The sequence below is a fragment of the Astyanax mexicanus genome, chromosome 4 (assembly GCF_023375975.1).
Source record: "Astyanax mexicanus isolate ESR-SI-001 chromosome 4, AstMex3_surface, whole genome shotgun sequence".
NCBI lineage: Eukaryota > Metazoa > Chordata > Actinopteri > Characiformes > Acestrorhamphidae > Astyanax > Astyanax mexicanus.
In genome coordinates, this window is record NC_064411.1 from 40346173 (window position 1) to 40368960 (window position 22788).

General features: G+C 41.3%; 1 protein-coding gene across 4 annotated transcripts in view; it reads right to left on the bottom strand.

Moving 5' to 3' along the window:
- Positions 1–22788, bottom strand: part of bbs9 (Bardet-Biedl syndrome 9) — a 208329-nt gene that overhangs the window by 129553 nt on the left and 55988 nt on the right. For 3 of the 4 annotated variants that reach the window (XM_022679101.2, XM_022679100.2, XM_022679103.2), the window contains exons 15-19: positions 15379–15393; positions 11524–11664; positions 5798–5893; positions 5444–5616; positions 4753–4905 (exon numbers count right to left, since the gene is read on the bottom strand). In XM_022679101.2, the coding sequence (XP_022534822.2) occupies positions 4753–4905; positions 5444–5616; positions 5798–5893; positions 11524–11664; positions 15379–15393 (578 nt within the window). The remainder of the gene's footprint in view (positions 1–4752; positions 4906–5443; positions 5617–5797; positions 5894–11523; positions 11665–15378; positions 15394–22788) is intronic. The other variant, XM_022679102.2, reaches the window with a different exon arrangement.

A 22788-nucleotide genomic window follows, 5' to 3' on the forward strand; every position in this document is an offset into this window, starting at 1 on the left:
AGGCAGGAAAAGAGCTGATGGAGCAAGTGACACACATACTTACACATTATCACACACACATGTACTACACACGACCTATAGACGATACTGTATATGTCCGAATGTTTGTGGACAACCCTTCTAATGAATGCATGCAGCTACTTTATGATGCATCCATTGGTTACAAGACTTGTCTAGTCCCTGTGGAGAAGCATTGCCAATAGAATAGGACTTATGGAGCAGATACATATGATAAACCTCATTGCACCATGCCAAATGCCAAGCTATGTGGGTTAAGTGGTATAAGAGAACCCCAGCATTGAGTTGTTTGAGTTGGATGGAGCACCATCCAATACATTTGTAAAGGATGGGCTTATAAATGCTGATAGCAATGCTCCAAAAATTTAGTAGAACGCCTTTCCTGGACATTTGCGACAGTTACTCCAACAAAAGCAAGATTAATTATTTTTTTATACTCTTAATTTCATAAGAAACCATGAAAGAAACAATGAAACAGGTGCCCCAATACTTTTGCCCATACAGTGTAGGTTTTATCGGCTGCATCAAGCAAAACTCCAAGCTTTTCTCAGCCCAAAAACAACAATTAATGTGGACTATTCATTTTACTCTTATCGATTGGAGATAAATGGTACACTAGGACAACAGATCAATGAAGAAACGGCTACAGACCGGTTCAGCATCTTGAGTGTGGGCCTGTTGGAGTATCTGCTGACATCAGCAGATGAAACGTAAGACCCTTTTAAAAGCTACTTTAAGACACGTCTTACCTCGTTAATGCTGAACAAAATACTAAACTGAGAAAAGGCAATATGCGAATGTAAATCCAGGCAGCGGTTTTGCATTGAAAAGGGCTAAAACAATGACATGGCAAAAGACATAGTAGAACAAATAGTATTGTGTCCCATGACTTTTGCCATATGCCACGGAAGCTAACAAATGCTGAACAGACCTGCAGGATATGTGTGTGGGGTCTCCTACATTGAATGTGGATGTGATGATCTCTGCCAGACTCTCTCTTGCCTGTTTGTATGGGCAATTCTAGACAGACATGGCCGGTCACGATAATTAGCACCCACTGCACTGTCCACTGTGGATGATAATGCCTTCTATGACACTGTGGATTGAGTAATGTTTAATGCATGTACAATTTCGGAACTAGAACATATTAAGTACACTATAAAACATGATAATTAAATTTAAAAATAAACTAAACCTTAATAGACTCACTAGTCAATATAAACTTTTAGTAAAACAAATTAATTTGATATCAGTATCGTAACTAAACCGTAACTGTATTGGTGCAGTTGTATTGTATTGTATTATACTGTATTTTCAAGTTTTTCTCGGCTCCTTAAAGCAGCATCTTGCATCATTTTGACCTTAAAATATCAGTTTAATAAATCACTGGGATGATCACTGACTGTAATAGAGAGAATATTATATTTATTGTTACCACTATACTGCACTATTGTATTTTCGCACAATAAGGCTCACTTAAAATCCTTTAATTTTCTCAAAAATAAACATTGCGCCGTATAATCGAGTGCTTCTTATGTATGAATTTTAGATTTACAGTCAGGTTGTAAGGAGCAGTAAACTCAAGATACTCAGCTGAAGTGCAGCGATATACTTTAGTTTTATAGTTTAGTTCTCCAGCACCAAGACTCGACCCTCAAAACTGGAGCAGTGTTAGCATTAGCTGCTAACTGTGCTAAGCGCTAGCTCTTTCACCGTTCAGAGGTGAGTATTATCGGACTATAGCCTGCTCCTAACCCCAGCTAGCACTGCTAGAGCAGCTTTAGCTGCTAACTGTGCTAAGTGCTAGCTCTTCCGCCGTTCAGAGGTGAGTATTATCGGACTGTAGCCTGCTCTTAACCCCGGCTAGCACTGCTAGAGCAGCGTTAGCATTAGCTGCTAACTGTGCTAAGTGCTAGCTCTTTCGCCGTTCAGAGGTGAGTATTATCGGACTATAGCCTGCTCCTAACCCCAGCTAGCACTGCTAGAGCAGCATTAGCTGCTAACTGTGCTAAGTGCTAGCTCTTCCGCCGTTCAGAGGTGAGTATTATCGGACTGTAGCCTGCTCTTAACCCCGGCTAGCACTGCTAGAGCAGCGTTAGCATTAGCTGCTAACTGTGCTAAGTGCTAGCTCTTTCGCCGTTCAGAGGTGAGTATTATCGGACTATAGCCTGCTCCTAACCCCAGCTAGCACTGCTAGAGCAGCATTAGCTGCTAACTGTGCTAAGTGCTAGCTCTTCCGCCGTTCAGAGGTGAGTATTATCGGACTGTAGCCTGCTCTTAACCCCGGCTAGCACTGCTAGAGCAGCATTAGCATTAGCTGCTAACTGTGCTAAGTGCTAGCTCTTTCGCCGTTCAGAGGTGAGTATTATCAGACTGCAGCTAGCTTCTAATCCCGGCTAGCACTGCTAGAGCAGCATTAGCATTAGCTGCTAAGCACTAGTTAGTTCTTTCACCGTTCAGAGGTTGTTAAGAGGTCAGTATTATCAGACTGCAGCTAGCTTCTAATCCCGGCTAGCACTGCTAGAGAAGCGTTAGCATTAGCTGCTAAGCAGTAGTTAGTTCTTTCACCGTTCAGAGGTTGTTTAGAGGTGTAGCAGTGTAGCGCTTTTTGGCTAGCCTTAGTGGAAATCTGGAAATCTAAGCTTACTGTAGATAAACTAAAGCACTTTACTCATCCAATTTAAAAGCTGTCAGGAGAGAAACCTGTATAGATTAACATCCAGCTCTCATTTGACATTAAAAGTAATGTGCCTTATAATCCAGCACGCCTTGTGTATGAAAATAGACCAGAAAATAGACGTTTAAAGATATAAACGCCTTATAATCGCCTTATAATCCGGTGTGCCTTATAGTCTGAAAAATACGGTATATAACTTTGGTGACTATTAGGAGTAGGGTATCCCTCACAAGAGCTGAGTAATCCAAATCATTTATGTATTACTCAGTTACCACCTCAGTTCATATACTTCTCTTACTTTCATTGACAGTTCTTTATCTCTCAGCTTGCCCAGAAATGCATGTGTAAATTATGTCCTCTTTTAGGAGTGGTTCAAAGCACAAATTACACCTCCTGGCTGTGGGTGGAGTTGAAAAGCAAGAAATGCCATGTCTTTTCATAATGTAGCTTTAATAGCACAGGACGCGGTTCTACTACAGAGACTTAATAAGCCTCAGGATTGGCTCACAGCACTCTGCTCTGATCAGAGGCTAATTTAATGAACCGCATGACACACACACACGCACATTATGTAATGACGTTATTAGAAACCTGAGAGCAAACCCGTACACACACACACACACACCCTACGAGCGCCCTTAATCATGATCTTGTTAATCATGATCTGGTTAATGCCATTAGAAGCCGGCAAAGTGGGAGCGGCGCTGCGTCAGAGTCGCCTCTATCATAAACAGCGCTCTCAGAAGACCATCACTTTGCAATCACACACACACACACGTATACACACACACACACACACTCAGAGTGCTAATCAAGTTACGCTGGAGCATGATAAACCATGCGTACAAACACATTCGGCTTCCAAATGGCGCCATTAAAAATAGACAAATGACATCAACAACTGATGAGTGTATAATGTAATTACCAGCCATCCCCGCTGGTTCCATTATTTACCTCTCTTTCTCGCTCACTCATGGCCTTTCACACGTACGCATACACTTTTATTCAGTGTCCTAATAATAAAAGCTGATAATTATTTCAATATATCATATTATATTGTAGCTGATAAGTAATAAACACATATGCAGTATAGTCTACATATAAACTGGTGTCAGCGTGTTTCCCTTCTAATTCAGCAGGTCTCGCTGCTGGGTGGTGGGGGTGTAGGTTAACTAAGTTAGGTAAGGCTAAGCTAAGTAAACAAACCTGTAATTCTTAAAAAAATCAGTCAAAATCAGTCAAATCAGCGCTGGATGTAAATCTACACAGATTTCTCCCCTGAAAACTCTTTATTTGGGTAAGTAAAGCTCTTCTATTTATGTTCTCCAGCACTTAGGCTGGAGCATTAGCATTAGCCGCTAACCGCTAGCGATGCGAGAGTTCAGGCGAGATCTGGTAGTGAGTTGTGGATGCCAAACTCTATTTCTGAAGTGGTGTCTCAATCGACATGATCACGTCTGTACTGGAAATGCAGTACCAGTTAAAACCTTCTCATTCAATGTTTTTCTACATTGAAGATTATTATTAAAGACATGAAAATACATGAAAACAATTGAACGTCACATATGGATTTACGTAGCAAATAAAAATAGGGTCTATCCTCCACAACCCCCTGACCTAAACCTGATCAACTGAGATGGTGATTTGAGGTGATTTGAGTTGGTTTGAGATGAGCTGGAGCTTTACCGCATAAAGAAAAAGCAGCAACTATTGCTCAGCACCTCCAGGAACTCCTTCTAGATGCTGAGAAAACTATTCCAGGTGATTCTCCCTCATGAAGACACTGAGATTAAAATAGCAAGAGTGTGCAGATCTGGCAGAAGTATATATCACCTCCATATTCAATACAGAAAGTCATGGGACATGTCGGTGTATGTATCTTGATGCTGTACAGCTTTGTCAGTCATTAAGGAATCCTCTATATGGTGTGTGGGGTGAAGATACCATGAGAGCGCTAAACATTACATTCATCAGGAACACCTCATACATCTCACCCATTCAAAATGTGTGTGTGTGTGTGTGTGTGTGTATGTGGGTGTGCCTGTGTGTGTGCCGACCTGGCGGTAAGTGCCCTCCATGAGCGTGTCCAGGTTCTGCAGTGGGGCGGGGGTCTTGTCTTTGAAGCGGGTCAGCAGTCGGCGCTGGATGGCTCTGAACTGGACGGCTCTCTCCGACAGCAGGTCCTGGTATTTCTGGGCGTTCACTCGCAGCTGCAGAGAGTTACATGATATTTACTAATCTATATGAGAAGTGTTTAGATACACCCTTTACACACATTCTCATGCAATATTGTGCTTTTGGTGATTTGTTAGACAATCTGTCCTTTTTATGGATGTACAATATGCATCTTTACTAGAAACAAAAGGTAAAAAAGAGGTTTTAAAAATATATACCTCAATCGACAGTCTTGCATCTGTACCGGAAATGAGTTTGTAACACTGCTAACTGCACTAAGTAACTATGGTGAAGCGTACTTAACAATGCGCCACATATTAGGGTAAAATTCTTTGTAATATTACTCTACTGCCTCAGTCCACATGCTTCTTTTACTTTCAGTGACAGTTCTGTATCCCTCAGCTTGTCCAGAAATGCATGTGTAAAGTGTGTAAAGGAGCAAGTTATACAAATTCTCAGGAAATGCAGCTTTAATTGTAAAACATTTTTGTAATAGCTGGGAATAAAAAAACACTCTTTGCTGTCGTTGCTATGTTTTGTAGCCTGTGTGTGGGAATAAGAATGACTTTTCACCTCGAAGTGGTGGTCCACCCTCTCAAAGTACTCGGCCAGTGGGATAGGACCGGAGAAAGTGTTGCGGAAATCTTTGACGCCGAGTTTGGCAAAATGCCGGTCAAATCGCTGAACCAGCTCCTTGGCAACCAGCCAGATATCCTCAAAGCTCTCGCTCTGGATCCTGTAGCGCTCTGCAGGAGGCCCGGACACACACACACACACACACACAAAGAAGTCCTATCATCCTTGGCTCTCCACAACACCTGTAATTAGCTTCTGACAATGTAGAGCAGATCACAGAACACACTCTCCTGATGGATGTGTGTGTGCACACGTGTGTGTGTGTGTGTGTGTGTTCACGCAATCACTCACGGGACGTTTTGGAGGCCAGGACGGTGACTCTGGAGCCAGCGATGAACTGGAAGGCCAGGGCGTTCCCTTCCTTATCCTCAGCCTTCTCTACGAACTCTTTTACAAGGAAAAAACACATGGTTGGGAAAGAGTGAATCTACAGAATACAAAATAAGAGTCCCTAATGTACAAGAAATTGTGGACACCACTTATAATGAACGCAATCAGCTACCATATTTTACCGACTACAAGGCGCATTATTATAAGGTGCACTATCAATGAACATCTTTTTTTTGGTTTATTATGATCCGGCACACCGGATTATAAGACACATTTTAGTCAACATTAATTTTAGCAGGTCTCGCCACTTTAGGGTCTAAGCAAACATAAATATTAAATAAAAATAAATATTAAAAATAAATATTAAAGTTAAACGAGCACTGGATGATAATCTGCACATATTTCTCTCCAGAAAATGTTTATTTGAGTGAGTAAAGCACTTCTGATTAGATTCCCAATATTTTAGTGCGGTTAGCAGCACTTTCATTTCCTATGCCGACAAAGCAACAAATCAAGTTGAGATCTCAACTTTATGCAAATTAATTATGATGCTGTAAAGTAACATTTTTCTAACAAATCCAGACAGGGGCTTAAATAAAGCCATGTTTTTCCTTTCTTTACCTGTTTTATATGATGAATCTTTGCAAGTGTACTATGCTAGATTAAACAGCTGTATAGAATTAGCCAGCGTGCTAACCGGCCACATCGATACATGCCCACAAGAGACAAGCTTGGGAGGAGTGCAAGCGATTTGTGGGCTGCCAGAATGACTTCAGGAGTTGAAGTAGGGATGAAATAGGGTGGTCAGCATCATTAGCGGTGGGAGTCATAGGGCCTATCACAATACGATAATATTACAAAACGATGTCCATGATAATGATAAGTGATGATCATGATACTGTGATTCTGCGAAAGTCGATATATCGCAAGACAATCCATTACGACACTTCACGGCATCTGTGTTACTTAAGAGAGTAAAATACTCCTAAATAAGAAAATACCAGGAATTTATTGGATTTATTAGAGTCAGTTTTACAGAATTTGACAACAATATTCTTCACTGCAGGTTAACCCTATTCATTTGATTAGCGCCACCACGTAGAGTAATGAAATGAATGCATAAGATAAATAGATAAATAAGATAAATAAAATGAGCAAGTGTGCCTAAACGTATATAGTATAGTGTAGTTCATATGATGTTCTGAACCAAATGAATTGGTAATTTTGTCTGACCTATCCGGAAAAAATTCATTTCTCAGAAGGTTCTGGGGTAATTTTATCTTTTATAGGGGGGTCCTCTGTGATTTAATTCCCGTCCGGAAACACCATGTATGTGTTTTTCTTAGACGTGCTCTGAAAACGTACTGTTACGTACTGTTTTTCTCTAAACTCTGGTCCTCCAGGAATTTCAGTGCCGTCCGGGCGCACATCTCTGAGTTTCGTCACCTCACGTTTCATAAAATAGCTGAGAAACTAATCCCGTCCAGATAGGGCTTTAGTCCAGAGTTTGCCTCGTTAGCATCGTAAGCCTAGTAAACATCAGATTCCGAATCTGATATGACTGAGCTGAATGCCTGCCAATTTGCTGACTTAGTGTGCATAGTAAAATACTAAATTACCTCCCTCTCTCTCTATCTGTCTCTCTCTCTCTCTCTCTCTCTCTCTCACACAGAGTCCCACAGCGACAGGTAGACAGGCGTCTGCGGCCCCCGGTTCTCAGGCCGTCCCGCTGTGTGGCAGGAGGGATGTCAGACAGAGATAGAGTCACTTATCTCCCCACAGGACGCCAGCCAAGGTGAACTGAGCACAATGGCGGTGTTCCTTATCTCGCTGCCCCCCGCACTCGGCCGCTGCTTTTATCTCGGGAGGGAAAAAAACGGTCCCCGCGGCCCGCTGTCTCCCAGCCCGGCACCCCCTACAATGCACCCTTCAATACACCCCCTCACCACAAACTGATAACCTGTCACAAGCAGCTGATAATGAGGGGAAGACTACGGCTGCGGCCTCCTGTCAACAAGGAGACAAGAAAGATGAGTTTATAAAAGAGTCTTAATGAGTTTATATTATAACCAGCGAGAAAAAAGTTCACTAGGTGTTTAGTGGAAAATAATAAGTAATCTAAATAAACTAAATAAATAAGAAAAAAAAAATTATTTTCCAAATTTTATACAAAAATGTTGTCATTTAAAGCATTAATTTGCAGAACATTATCATTTTAAGAGTTCAGAAGTCAATATTTGGTGGAATAACCCTGTTTTTAATCACAGTTTTCATGCATCTTGGCATGTTCTCCTCCACCAGTCTTACACACTGCTTTTGGATAACTTTATGCCACTCCTTGTGCAAAAATTCAAGCAGTTCACAGCTTGGTTTGATTGTTTTAGGTTTATCTGCCAACTGAAGGATACCCATAACAATTCCAGCTCTTATGAATAAAGTCTGCCTACACGCTCAAACTCATGGCATCGATTCTGGATTTATAAACACTGCATAAACATTCAATAAACAATAAGATTGGGATTGTGTACTGGGTGACTGCATGCTGCTCCAGGCGGCAGCAGCACGCCCTCTGTATGTCAGTGTGGAGTTTCCGTGGAGGATGTGGCCCAGATGGCTGTTTAGATTTCATGGCCACTTGGCTGTGACCGTGTGGATGTCGAAACTCAGGCCGAGTTTCCTCCCACAGAGCGGCTTCTCCAGCACTGAAGACAGACGCCACTCGCCTGCCACTGCGACACTAAACACATACAGCCTCACTCTTCAATTCTCCACACACCGTTCCAGCGCAACGGTACGATCCGGCAGAAACCTTGTTCACAAATTTACAGTGTTGCTTTTGCTTTGGGGAACATTTGGGATGAAGGGTAACTAGGGTAATTCTACAGCTCTGGAAAAAATTTAGAGACCACTTCAGTTTCTGAATCAGTTTCTCTGATTTTGCTATTTATAGGTTTATGTTTGAGTAAAATGAAGATTGTTGTTTTATTCTATAAACTACAGACAACAGTTTTCCCCAAATAAAAATATTGTCATTACCAGGATTTGTTTGCAGAAAATGAGAAATGGCTGAAATAACAAAAAAAAGATCCAGAGCTTTTTTGGTGGAATAACCCTGGTTTTTAAATCACAGTTTTCATGCATCTTGGCACGTTCTTTTCCACCAGTTTTTCACACTGCTTTTGGATAACTTTATGCCACTCCTGGTGCAAAAATTCAAGCAGTTCCAGCTTAGTTTGATGGCTTGTGATCATCCATCTTCCTCTTGATTATATTCCACAATATAGAGGTTAGACCAGGGGTGTCAAACTCATTTTGGCTGAGGGCCACATTGGCATATTGGCTGTCCTCTGAGGGCCAGATGTAACTTATAAACGTAATAAAATGTAACCAAATGTAATATAAAATTAATGTAATTACTCCTTAATGTTAAATAACTCTCAATATATTATTTATTCAATCAAATATTACAGTTGCATGGAAAAACTGTTTGCTTGTTGCTCTATTAACATAAATCCTTTTGTCATGTTATGAAATCCAAAAACTCCATCAATCAAGAACCAAACTATTCAAGTGAATAGAAATGACATAAAATACAAGTTATATTAACTTTGATCAAAACGTTTGATACTGAAATAAGGCTTAATAAGATCAAAAATTGTGAGCTGTTAAGAACATGTGACAGATTTAGCATTTCCTCAGATTTAGCAGTTCCTCATCCAACCACTAGTCGGAGCTGCAGCAGCAGCAGCACAAGCCCGCAGTCTTTACTGAGTCAGAGTTACAGCCCAGCCACGGGCTACAGGGCTCAGCTGAGCCAGTCTGGAGCGTTTTTAACATTTTTAAGTTCTTCCGTGTATGAAATAAAATAACCCCACTAACCGGATAATACAGCTCTCTACAGTTCATATTTCAGCCCAAGCAGCTAACAGCAGCAGTTTAGAGCAGCCGTCACGGAGTCACTGCTCGGATTACATTATAAACAGGTCAGTTATCGCGCTGCTAACCTCATGATGTTTATAACTGCAGAGTTTAGTGGACACACCACGGCTGCAAGATTAGACTGTTGAAGGCTACTGAAGACTAATAAAGGCTATTGGAGGTTATTGAAAGGGATATTGGGGGAAGAAATCTGTAAAGGCTGGTTAGATAAGTGATTCACGTCCTCGTGCCTCTCTGCGGTGAAACTGTGACTAGCGCTGTCACAGTGATGTTTATTAACATCATTAAAACAGATTGTCAGGTAACTTATTGTCTTATAAATATTCACACATAACTATATCTCTTCTAAAAAGTGTTTATTTTGGTCAAAAACACTATTCGTAACACAAAAGGCATACCGGTCTTTCGCCTTGAAGCACAGCCGTCCGTCTGCATCAACTTATTTTTTTCTGGACATTATGGGATAAACATTTGTATGTCTCAATTCCACCCGCGAAGTTACGCCTTCCCTCCGGCTTACTGCCGTGTAGTGGCAGTAAGCCGTAACTTCGCGGGTAACACAATCTACAAGCATTGTGGGAAATGTAGTTTTTGGTCAAAGCACGCTTCTGATCTATTTATTATAGACACTAAGATTTTACAAGCTCTCGCGGGCCACATAAAAGGACGTGGCGGGCCACATTTGGCCCGCGGGCCTTGTGTTTGACACATGTGGGTTAGACCCTGAGTGTCAAATATAGCCATAACAACATGGAACAGACTACAAACTGACCACATGACTTCAGTGGTCAATGGACTTTTCCAACAGACTTCAGTGAAAAAAAAAAAAAAAAAACACAAGATTTTCCCATTATTTGTCCAGCTGTCCTATAACTGTCCATATAATCCAGGGAGGACTCCGAGTTGGCCAGCGGTCTAAAGCACTGCCACTATGATCAAGAGATTGCTGGTTCGAATCCTGTTCATGTAGCTTGCCATCGGCTGAGAGAGCAATATTGACCATGGGTGGTTAGATGGTGCTCTCTCCCCACATCACTCCAAAGGGTGATCTCGCTCAGCAGAAGTCATCTGTGAGCTGATGTATCGGAACCAAGCTGCTGTGATTTCCTCTGAGTGCACTGGCTACTCACAAATGTACTAGTCTTCACCCTCCTGGTGTTAGGGCATCACAAGTCACGGGGGAGTCCAAATAAATGGGTTGGGTAAATAGGGAGAAAATCGGATAAAAATTTGAAATAAAATAATTATAAATTCAACCCGATGTAAAGGGCCGATTTATGATTTATGAATCTCTAAGGTTGTAAAGTGAGGTTGTGAAAATTGGGAAGCAACACAGGTGCACTGGGTAAATTGTGGAAGAAAGAACAACTTAGATAACCTTGCATAATCATCGACTCACTCCTTTAACATCCATTAATTTCCCTTTTTTGTAATGGTTCCTAGTCAATTGTAAGAATGTGATGGTTGGTGTCTTGGGAAAATATTTAGAAGAAGGAGAATCAGATTCATCATCAAACTGCTTAATTAATACCCACAAACAAAAATGTTCTATTTTTGGAATGGATCTTGATAAAATGCTTTATCCAGGTTGGGAAGTGAGGCTGTGATAGTTGCGATGCAACAAATGCTTCTGGGGGAACATCTGGGAGAAACTTGGGCAACTTGAATGAATATGATTTACTATCAAACCACTTATTTAATACCCATTAACTGACTTATAGTTGGATAGTAGGATGCAGGAACAGTACCTGGGAAGACTTCATTGAGGTTGACTGGAGGTTTGTTGGTGTCCACTGTGATCTTGTACTTGGCATTCTTGGAGGGTGAGGTAGGGCAGCAGACCAGACGCAGAGGTAGCACAAACTTGCACTGAGCTACACGAGGAACTCCTGAGAACAGGGACAAAAAACATACCTCTTACAGACATGCTTTTATCATGTAGGAACTTCAGAATTACACCTAAATAACAGTATTTCTTATTAGAATTAAATTAAAGAACCTATTAAAAGATTTGTGATGACAACGAGCAGAAATACGAATCTACCCTTTCAACGACATCCAATAATGAAACTGGATTTGACTCATATCCAGAGTTACGAGTCTATGAATCAGGGCTGAGCAACTTGTTCCGCCTCTCGTCCTTTCTGACTGGTGATTTCGTGTGTCTGTCATCACCCTCTCTATTGTACATAATTGGTGGATTTGTTCTATGTTTTGTGTGAACTCCAATAGAAATAAAGGAAATCACTAAGAACAGGCCCATCACATTGCCAGATTTATCGACAATCAAGAATTTATAGGTCCAGCCTAGATGCCAGCTTCAGAAACTTATAAGTGCAGGATCTACAGGACCAGCAGCAACATATGTTGGCAACCGTGGGCATGTCTGCAGGATAAAATATATAAACCTGTATACCTTTAGGCTCAACCTAATTTCAAATTGTTTCCAAGCTAGAGGTGGCCCAATCTTGTACAGTTTTCACAAAAAAACTTAAATAGTATAACAATAGTAAACCGTTGTAAGAACCTTTTTGGTCCTATTTTTGTGCCATCTACATAAGGCATTCCACAAATGATACAAGGTTCACTAGTCAAAAAACATTTAAGAATCCAATAGGTATTTTCTATAGCCATGGTTCTATACAGAAAAAAGCCTTGAAGAACTCTCTTTTTCTTTTTTAAGACTCTGGCAACGTGGGTAACAACACTGCCTTGTAAAAAAGAAAAAAGTTGTTCCAGATAGAGCTTCAGCCTAATGCCACAAGCGTAATGGAACGACATGTGCAGAAGCAAGAGTAAGCACAATGGTTCTCAATCTGCTGGATCGAGAGGATGGAAGAAGAGGAAGAAAAAGAAAGGCAAAAGATCAAAGTGTCACCTTGAACCTTCAACCTTTCCCCAAACATAAAGCTTTCCATCCGCTCTGACGGAGCTTAGCTTCCTGTCCTCTGCCTTAGACCTTCCCAGACTCATCAAATAGCACGTTATAGAGGAAGAACAACAAACATCCAGCATCTCCACCCTTCAATAATGTCTCAGGCATGGACCAATTAGAGGTTCCTGAGAGACCTCCAGCCCAGATTACCAGTTGAACGTGGCAACCGCTCTGGGCTGATTCTCGGCTCAATGAGAAAGCCCCGGCTGGAACAAACCCAGGCCTGGGCCGGCACTGAGCTGCGCTGGGAGCAGAACGCTAGCAGCTCTGGAGAGCGCTAGAGTAATCCCTTCCTGTTATGTCTGGCCAGGTAACTGGAGCTGCAGGCCGAAGGGCCCGGCTCATGTCACTTTCGCTAAGATAACACTGCAGGAACGAAGCCCCCCTTTCTGAGGATGTGTGGGGCCACCCAATTGGTCAGGACTGACCTAAGAACAGTCAGAAGGATGGGATGCTAGCTTGTAGCCACTTGGTGGGCTCTTTTTTCCTGGGCTTTGGCTGATCTGCCAGCAGTCTTGGCGAGCGTTTGGGGCTGAAGAGAACTGGAGAAAGTGACTCATACTTTACCTCACCTTCTGATCTATCTTCTCCTCGACGGATCTGACTATAGGCTGCACTGGCCTTCTGTTCACCATTTCCCCAATAAATCCTTGGAAGAATAAGCGCACTTTAAAGCTTTCCCTGCATAAAGTAGATTCATAGCAATGAAGTAAAAAAGGAGAGCACCTAAACGAGCACCGCCACTCGAGCATGCATGAAAAAAGATCCACATGTAGCTCGGAAGCTGAAGTGACAGCTTAGAGATGACATGGCGGAGGGGAAAATACTGTTTTCCCTTGAAAAGTCTGGAGCAGCTGCATGCAAGCACTCCAGGAAGGGAAACAAAGAGATGGGAAGAGAGTCCACAAAGAGACGGGGCAATTATTACATGAAATTATTGATTTGCGCCTGGGTGGCCGTCTACCTGCCACGGAGTCACTTTTGCGCTGTGGCTCCTTCATCCCCCTATAGGTCAGCACTGCCACTGCACTTTTCAGTCTTTAGGGTTAGGGTCAGTGCAGGGATAGGGACCAATCCAAGGCTGTGTATCCAGCCAAAAATCAAATTTACCCCAGATGTAATGAATTAGTCAATGCATGACTGGTCCCTGAAGCTTGTTTGCATTGGAGTTAAGAGGCTAATGGAGCTAATAAGTAATATAATTGTACAGCCACTGGATAGCAGTGAAAAAAAACTGACCAAATTATCACACTCTAGAGGTGGGCCATATGACCTTAAAATAATCTAACAATATTTCAGGTTGTTTTTGAGAAAACTAGGCGATGGGTTGGCCATGGCCTAGCGTTTGTGTCTTCAAGTTAAGATCTTGAGATGGCATAAGACCTATTCCCTGATTTACAATGTGGAAGCAGGTAAAATGGGAATGTGTACCACTAACAGAATGCGAAAACTCATGCAACTTCTTGGACACATGCTGTAAATTGCTGTAAATGTAAATTTCAATTAATCAATGTAATGCTGTGTTGTTACATTCCTATATGATCTACCAAAGTTTGTGTCTAGGTTGTTTTTTGGATATTGTATACAGTTTCCATGCATCAGGGAACCATTATCAATATCAGGGAGACTTCCGCAACTTCCAGGAGAAGCGGGATGCATCAATTCATTTGCAATGAATTTAAAGCACCTGTTGCAGTGGAGGTTGACAAAACTGCTCTCCCCCTGGCTAACTAGGGTTCAATTCCTAGAGATCTATTCCCTGTACACCAATAAAAGTCCTTGGGCTGGACTCCTAACTCCTGCAAATAATAAGCAATAGCTAAATTAGCCTCCAAATCTAGAAAGAAGCAAACGCCAAATGTATCTGCGCTATTTAACTTCATTTGGGGTATAGTAGTGGGGCATCGGGGAGCCACTCACTCGCAATATATGGAAGACTCTTGCAACTTCTAGAAGAGGCGGGAAGGATGTTTGATGAGAGTGTACACAAAATTGAAGCTAATCAACTACATTTGCGGTAATAAACTGCGGTAGAAAATTGTATTTCTAGCCAAATCCTCACATTAAGGCGTTTATCTTCCTTCCGCCATACCTAAAATCAACAGGAAGCCACACACTAGCCTCCACCTTTCTCATCAGTACCATGACCATGACCTCCTCTTCATGACCCTCTCCTGGTTCTCCACCTCCACTGATTAGGATCTTACATGTTTGTGAATGTGTGTAGGTGGGAATTATCCAAGAATTCTCAAAATCAAGCAACATAAACAGGTAACTAAGTGGATGCCTGACTTCCATCAGTCAATAAAACAAAAAACTGTGCAGGGAACAGTGGTTTGGAGAATGTATGGAAGGCTGGTGGGACTGGTGTATGGAAGTGTGGGAGTGTATGACGCCAGCTGTAAACATATGCGGATTATGAAAGCATGAGTGTATGTTTATGTCTCTGTACGGCCTGTGCTGTATATGTCTAACGTTTCTGTATACATGCTGAATCTGTGTATGTACAGTGGTGCTGTGTATGTATGTGTGTGAGAGAGAGACCAAACGAGAGTATAGAGGGATTTTTTTTTTTCTCTGCGCAAGTGTGTGAAAGACCTCTGAGGCTATCGCGTTTCACACTAACGTAAATACTGCTCTAGTCCTTCCTGCCGGTGGCTGAACTCACCTGCAGGGTTCAGCTCTGTCATGGGCAGCAGAAGGAGAGAGGAGGGGAAAAAAGTCAGTTTTAAGAGCATGAGAAGACACACAGATACACACCACAAGCTCGGATCAGAATGTTAAAAGTACAGAAACATATATACATGCAGTAAAAGGTAGAAGTTTCGTTTAAAAATGAGAGTGCACTCAAAAAACAGGTTACATTTACTTGAAGACATAACAAAACCCTTTTGTTGCTATATAGATTAGCACTGATGGTCTAATAAATGAAAATTCTGTTTTTATGGAGCTATTTAGAACCCCCTTGGGTCTCCTGCCATAGAGTTTCATTTCATTCAAATGTTGACGAATAATTTACGCTGACACTAATGCACCCTGAGCCTGCAGGACGGCTTAAATTCCTTTAAAACTTTTAAATTGGAGCCACTTATCCAGCATTGAAGCCTCCTATTAATTTAATTTCATCCGTCCCTATCTTGTTTATGTTGCATACCATAGACAAAGGAACATCAAGATCTCTAAAAATGGACATCTAACCTTGAGATTGTTTCTAAATTTTCCACAATTTTGGTTCTCAAGTCCTCAGACATTTCTCTTCAACAAAAAGAAAAGAAGACGTTTCCTTTCTTTTTGTTCTCAAGTCCTCAGACATTTCTCTTCAACTCTCTCTGCTCTTCAGGGATATTGTGCCATCATTTTTGTATCTAAATGTCTTATTACGTTGTCATGGATCCACATAGATTTTGTGTATAATCATGTTGGAAATAGCTGCTAGAGGCAAGAGGGAAAAAGTAACTTTGGTAATTAAGGGATACTTGATTGCTTGATTAATTGGCCCAATAAAATAGGTCCACAATTTTGGTTCTCAAGTCCCCGGATATTTCTCTTTACTTCTTTTTGCTCTTCATGGTTATTGTGCCATCATTTTTGTATCTAAATGGCTTATTACATTGTCATGGTTTCATATGGAACCACTGGCTGAAGAATCCTTTTTAAGATGTGACGTTTTGAGAGTTAAACTAAAATTGGTGGAAATGCAGGCTGGTTCACTAAAAAGCACATCGGTTCTTATAAGCCCGAACGGAACTGTTCAAGAACCAGAGTTCTTTTGGTGGAAAAGCGCCATTAGTGGGAATTCCCTTTAAAGATTTGCACAGAAAAGTCAACAGGTAGAGAACCCAACAGTGGAGAGCCTCACTGTAAAAGTAGCATTTTCTCTCCAGCACGACTTCACTCCTCTTTAAAAAGCCTTTAAGTTCTAAAGTTTCCTCCACACCGGCCCATAATAGCTGTGGCACTCAACACTTTTCATCCAGTGTCGCACCTTCTGAAATAACACCTGAGGCTGAGCTGGAACAGGCTGCGTCTGGTGCGCCTGGCCTGGTGAAGTGCCAGTGCCTGCCTGGGGGCTTTAAAACGTCCCTCAGCTTCCAGGACTGGATGTGGCATGGCCACCTGCCACGCTGAGCCAGTTTGGAAGAGCCTCGCTGTGTTTGTTGAAAGCTGGACAGAGCCGTGTCTGAACACACGGCACTGGTCGCTCGGCCTGTCATAACGGAAACTGCACCTCCCCTCCGCGAGCCCCGCGGCTCCTCGTAAGCGTCTCGCCTCTTTATTTATGCATTAAAAATGAGAAACCGCCGTTACATACAGGCCTTGGCATTTTAAGTAGTGGCCACATCAGTCAGTCAAACCGCGCTTCCTAAAACACAGCACTCCTCTCTAAACCGCTACCTATGACGACAAGTGCAGGGTCTATCTGCCAACGGTGTCTAAAAAAGTCAGTCTAAACCATATCCACCTGTTTCCCCATTTCAGACACTGCAAGTATTTCAAAAACATTTCCTTGGACTGTTATCATCAACTTGTGTGAAGGAGTTTTCTAAAGAATCTACTAAAATAAGAGTAAAACCAATGGCATATTTAACAAATATTGACAATGTTATATATCAGTCATAAGGTACATTAGTCTTGGCAGGAACAAGATGTTCCACAAAATGTTGGAGCAATTCCTTGGAAATTCTGGTCCATGCTGGGCCAGAATTTCATGATTGGATCATGCAATTCCTACAGGTTTTTTTTTTTTTTAAGAACTTTTACTGCAAAAAATCTCCCCATCCCAAAGGTGTTCAATTGGATTCAGATCTGGGAGGCCAGTGAGGAACACTGGACTCATTGTCATGTCCATAAAACCAGGTCATGTTTCTACTTCTGCTTCTGCTTTACAATTGATGGTGCATCATCATGTTGTGAGTAGCTGTTGCAGGCAAAAAGAAAAGGCAACTTTGGTAACTAAGGGATATTTGATTGCCTGATTAACTGGCACAATAAAGTAGGCTAAGAAAACTTTCAACACACTATTGAACCATCTCCACTAGCCTGGACGTGGACCATTGACCGTTGACTAGGCAGGTTGGGTTCATGGTTTGATTCATTCTGTTGGCAACAAATTCTGTCCCTAACAGTTGAGACTCTCAGCAGAAATCAAGATTCAAAAGATCAGGCTAGTTTTGGTAAGCTTGTGTCCACTGCAGCCTCAGCTTTCTGTTCTCTGATAGAAGTGGAACCTGGCATGGTCTTCTGCTGTTAGCTAAAGCCAATTCTTCTCAAGGTTGGGTGTTCTGTTCATTTATGTTTATCATAACTGTATAGAGACAAAATCTGAGCTACTGTAGCCTTTCTGTGTGCTCCAACCAGTCTAAATGTTCTCATCAACAAGGTCAAAATCAAATCAAACCCTATATAAGGGAGTGAATCCCTTAAAAAGGGTCTAACGCAGGTGTGTTCAATACTCAGGTGAAAGACTTCCTGAAGGAGCCACATACAGTGTCATGTGTTCAGGAAAGAGTGTGATGGGTGTCTGTGTGTGGTGCATTCTGGGCAACGTAGTCCAGAGACTGGAGATCGCAGGCAGAGCTAAGTGTGGGAGAGACAGGAGCACTCTCTACACCAGGCATGACAGATTAACAGGTGAACTATGAGTAAAAAGGTGTTTTTTATCTGCAGAATTGTCGCTCATTGGATGTTAAAAAGACATCATATTTTAAAAAATGTCTTTTAGATACGCATCAAAGTCTTGTTGAGCAATCACTGGTGCAAGATATGAATAAAACTGGTCTTTTGACCAAAAATAGGTACCTAACAAGCTAAAAAGCTACAAATGCGTATCACTCCAAGATTTTTAGGTTTGAAATGTAACTTTTGGCTAGATAATGGATGTAAATCTAATACAATGGAGCATGCTAATCAGCAGGTCAAGAAGGCTCCTCTGGTAGCAGGCTCAGGATTCAAAGCATGCACCCTTGACTTGTTGTGTATTTCACACTTCGTTAGAGTTGATAATACCCAGCATCTGGTGCTTAGCTCTGAGCAGCGCTGACCAATGCCAAAACAGCAGGTTAGCGCAGGGCATAGAGAAAGACAGAGAGATGCATTTTACACTCTTTGCTCATTTATCACTTGAGTTTGGCAGACTTTAACGTCTTTGGCTGACTTCAACGTCCTCCTACAGAGGCGATGCAAAAGAAAAGAGAATGCAGAACGCTGTATTTCTGGCATGTCAAAAGTTTATGTTTGTGAGAGGATCATAGTTGAACATAAAGCATCAGCTGGGGATAGAGTACAATATCAGCCATTCTACAGCACCCACTTAAGAAGAGATGGTCAAGGCCTTGTGGCAGCATATATGAGTAATGAACCCACCACCTTGTGATCCATAACCCACAACAACGATTGAGCCACGACTAAAAAAATCTTCATTTTACATATCCCAGGTTTAGTCAGTGTTAGTCATGTTACTAAATTCACCCCAAAAAAGGGTTAAGGGCCTTGTTCAAAGGGTCTACAAGTGGCTGTATATCAGTTCTGGGTGTGGAACCCAAAACCTTGTGATCAAAAAATCAGCAGTGTAACCATCAGGGCCTTGCTAAACCCAAAACTTTGTGAACCCATCACTTTGACTATTGAGCCACAAAATAAAAAAATAATAATCTTTTGGTGGCCTTGGCTTTTAACCTTTTAAAAAATAACACGTCGCAACTTATACAGGTGTGGGCTTTCCAAAAACTGTCCCCTGAGGTAACATTTTATGATCAACAAGCATGATCAACTGTCACTGAACTGCGAAACATGGTGGCGAAAGCCTCATGCTGTGGTGAAGCTTTTCTTCAATAATAATGGGGAAGTTTGTTAAAGGACAGATTGTCAAAAAGACATAATGCAAGACCTGATTCAGCTTGGTAGAACCATCACCAATTAGTGAACTAACTATTGAGCCACAAAAAGAAACTTTCTCTTTGCATATGCCTGATTAGTAAGCCATGAAATGGGACTCTAGAAGCAGAGAGAGTTAACGACCTTGCTTAAGGGTCCAGCCATGGCTATGCTTACATGCTTTCAGCAACAGCAACTGGCTAACTAGCTATGTTTCCAGAGTTTGCAGTTGGTATGTTTGTTCCTTTAACAGCGGTAAAATTGAGATGGACTCAGGACAACCTAATTCACATTTTCTTTTTAAAGAGGGGGCGAGGCAAAGAGCTTACATCTTACATCTTACATGTCTTTGAACATCCCGAGGCATGTGAGCTGAATCCCAGTCCCACTGCCCATGACTAGGAACCAGTGGATAAAAGTGAGGAGTAATGTTCAGCTTTTTATCCACCTCGTTCAATTGGATAGAAATTGTATTTGGAATGGCTTCAATCGGACTACTCTATTCCAATTGAGGTGTTTACATGGACGTGCTCTATTTTGATTGAGCTATTAGTCCGAATATTAACAGATTATTAGACTGCATGTAAACGTAGCCAGTGACTGCTTAGCAAATCTGGGCAGTGAACCCACAACCTTATGGTCTATAACCAGGAACTCAACTTATTAAGCCACCACTGAATGGAGAAGAGATGGTTAAGGACCTTCCTCAAGGGCCCAACATGGGTGCCTTAGGTGGTGCCTTAGCTAGACCATGTATCACACCCACAACCCTGTGAAAAGCCTGTGATCAAAAACCATCCAACCACTCCAACTAATATAATTCTGGCACCTCATTCATGGTCTGTTTCTGACGAGAACAATGACAGTAAAACTAGTCTTGACGTCATCGTTTGCCACCAGTTCCACAATGCCCCCAGCCCAAGTGCACCACAGTTCCTATAGGCCCAGAGCATCTGTCTCCACTCTGCGAGACAAGGCTTCTTAGACAGGCCACTTGGGTAAATCCTAGCTGAGTGGCTTTCAAAGTGGACTCGACAGGTGCAAATCCCTTCTTAGTGTTGGGTCTTTTTCTTTCCTTATTTTTTTTTTTCAGCTCCAGGCATACAGCTACTCTCAGTTATGCAGAGGGGTGGTGGTGGGGCAGGGGGGCCATGCTGGCGTGGTGACAGCAGGCGTGCTAATGTGACATGGGCAGCTGCCCCGCAGACCTCAGGGTGAGTGGGTGTGAATGTGAAGTATGTGGTGTAAGCCTTAAAATGACTTGCGCAAGTGCCTTTGAAGTGTGTACGTGCATACAGTATATGTGTGTGTGTTGTGTTTTGCGAAAAGGGTGAATCTTATCAGGTGAGAGCTTAGAATGGCAGTTGTAATGACTGTGTAGAAGTAAAGGTGGTCAAGAAAGAAAGAACAAAATAAAAAGAAATAAAGAAAGAAAGATAGAAAGAAGGAAATCTTGCAAGGAATGTAAATGTCCAACGTTGCTTGGCCAATATTCAACCTCACCTACAATATAACACCTCACGACTTATACAGGTGTGGCCTTTCCCAAACCGTCTCCTGAGGTAACACTTTATGATTAACCAGAATATGCAATCTAGAGACTTTTTCTAGTGGTTTTCAGGCAAGATGAGGACAAAACAGAACCTTCTGACTAAAAAAATTCTAAATGCTTTTACTGAACACCATCCCAACTGTGAAACATGGTGGTAAAAGCATCAAGCTGAAGCAAGGCTTTTCTTCAATAAGAATGTGCCAGCTTATTAAAGGATGGATGGAAAAATGAAAATATATCCAGACATAATGCAAGACAACCTGATTCAGCTTGGAAGAACCAACGCCTTAGTGAATCAATGATCCCAAGCATTGTTCCCAAGGCCAAAGCTGAACAACAAAACAGTACATTTTGTTTAACAACAGCTAAATCCAAATCCAAGTTCAGATCTTCTTCTAGACAAAAAAAAGATTGATACTACTTAAGAAGTTTGAGTCTACATCCCAAGAATTGTGCCTTAAAATCGCGTCATAAAGCTTTGCCTTTAACAGCCACAGCCCTGGCGCATGTACCAAATCTAGGGATCTGGCACTTTCCTTCAACTGCATTGGCTGTCGTAGGGTTTAATATCATTTACATGTTTTTTTCATATACATTCATATACATACAATTACATGATTTTTCCATGACTTTTTTATGCCTTCAAGGTAAATTGCCATGACCATACAATTTTTAAATTTTAATCAGTGAAGACATGGACAATAAAACCAAAATCAACTAAAACTAAAATCAAAATTGATTATAGTAGGTCTAAAATTAATCAGATAAAATGTTGACACAATCTTTAATAATAAAATGTGTGTCAGCTCCATTGTGTCTGCTTAAATGACAGAATTAACATATCAGTTAGCTAAAAAAAATAGATTTTCTCCATCGATAAACTGAAACACAAAGATTTGTAGGGCTGGCCCTAATAGCGTTTTTTGAGCTCCGGATATTCGGCACTGATTCGAAGCGAATATTCGAATATTCGTTTTTAAAAAAAGAGGTAAAAAAAAAAAAAAAGCAAATCACTGCCCCTTTAATCCACTGAAAAATGTTCAATGTGCTCTGACCGACGAGACATATTCACCCCGGATTTTTGGTGTTTTTATCCCGGATTTTTGTGTTTTCACCCCATATTTTTTCTGTGTTTTTAGCCCAGATTTCTTTGTGTTTTCATCCCGGAATTTCTGCTGCCCCACACCGAGGCTGCTGCTGCACGGTTTCTCCGCTGCGCAAGCCAGCCCAGTAAATTGCTGTTTGTGTTTTCACACTTAGGCTATTTGCTTAAAAAAACAAACAAAAAAAACGTTTGTTCAGGAAGTATTTTATATTCTTAAACATTGTTAATTATATTAGAGGACAGTCATTGTAAACTGTACTTGGTCTATTTCGGTTAAAGGATTGTGCAGGGCATATTACTGATTTTGTATTTTTGCACTTGGGCTATAAGCTCAATATTAAATATTTTGTTTGTTTAGAAATTATTTTATATTTTTAAACCATGTTAAATTATATTAGAGTAGAGGAAAGTCATTGTTAATGACGTTGGTCTATTTCGGTTTAAGGATTGTGCAGGGCATAGTCTTATTACTGATTTTGTATTTTTGCACTTGGGCTATAAGCTCAATATTAAATATTTCGTTTGCTTAGAAATTATTTTATATTTTT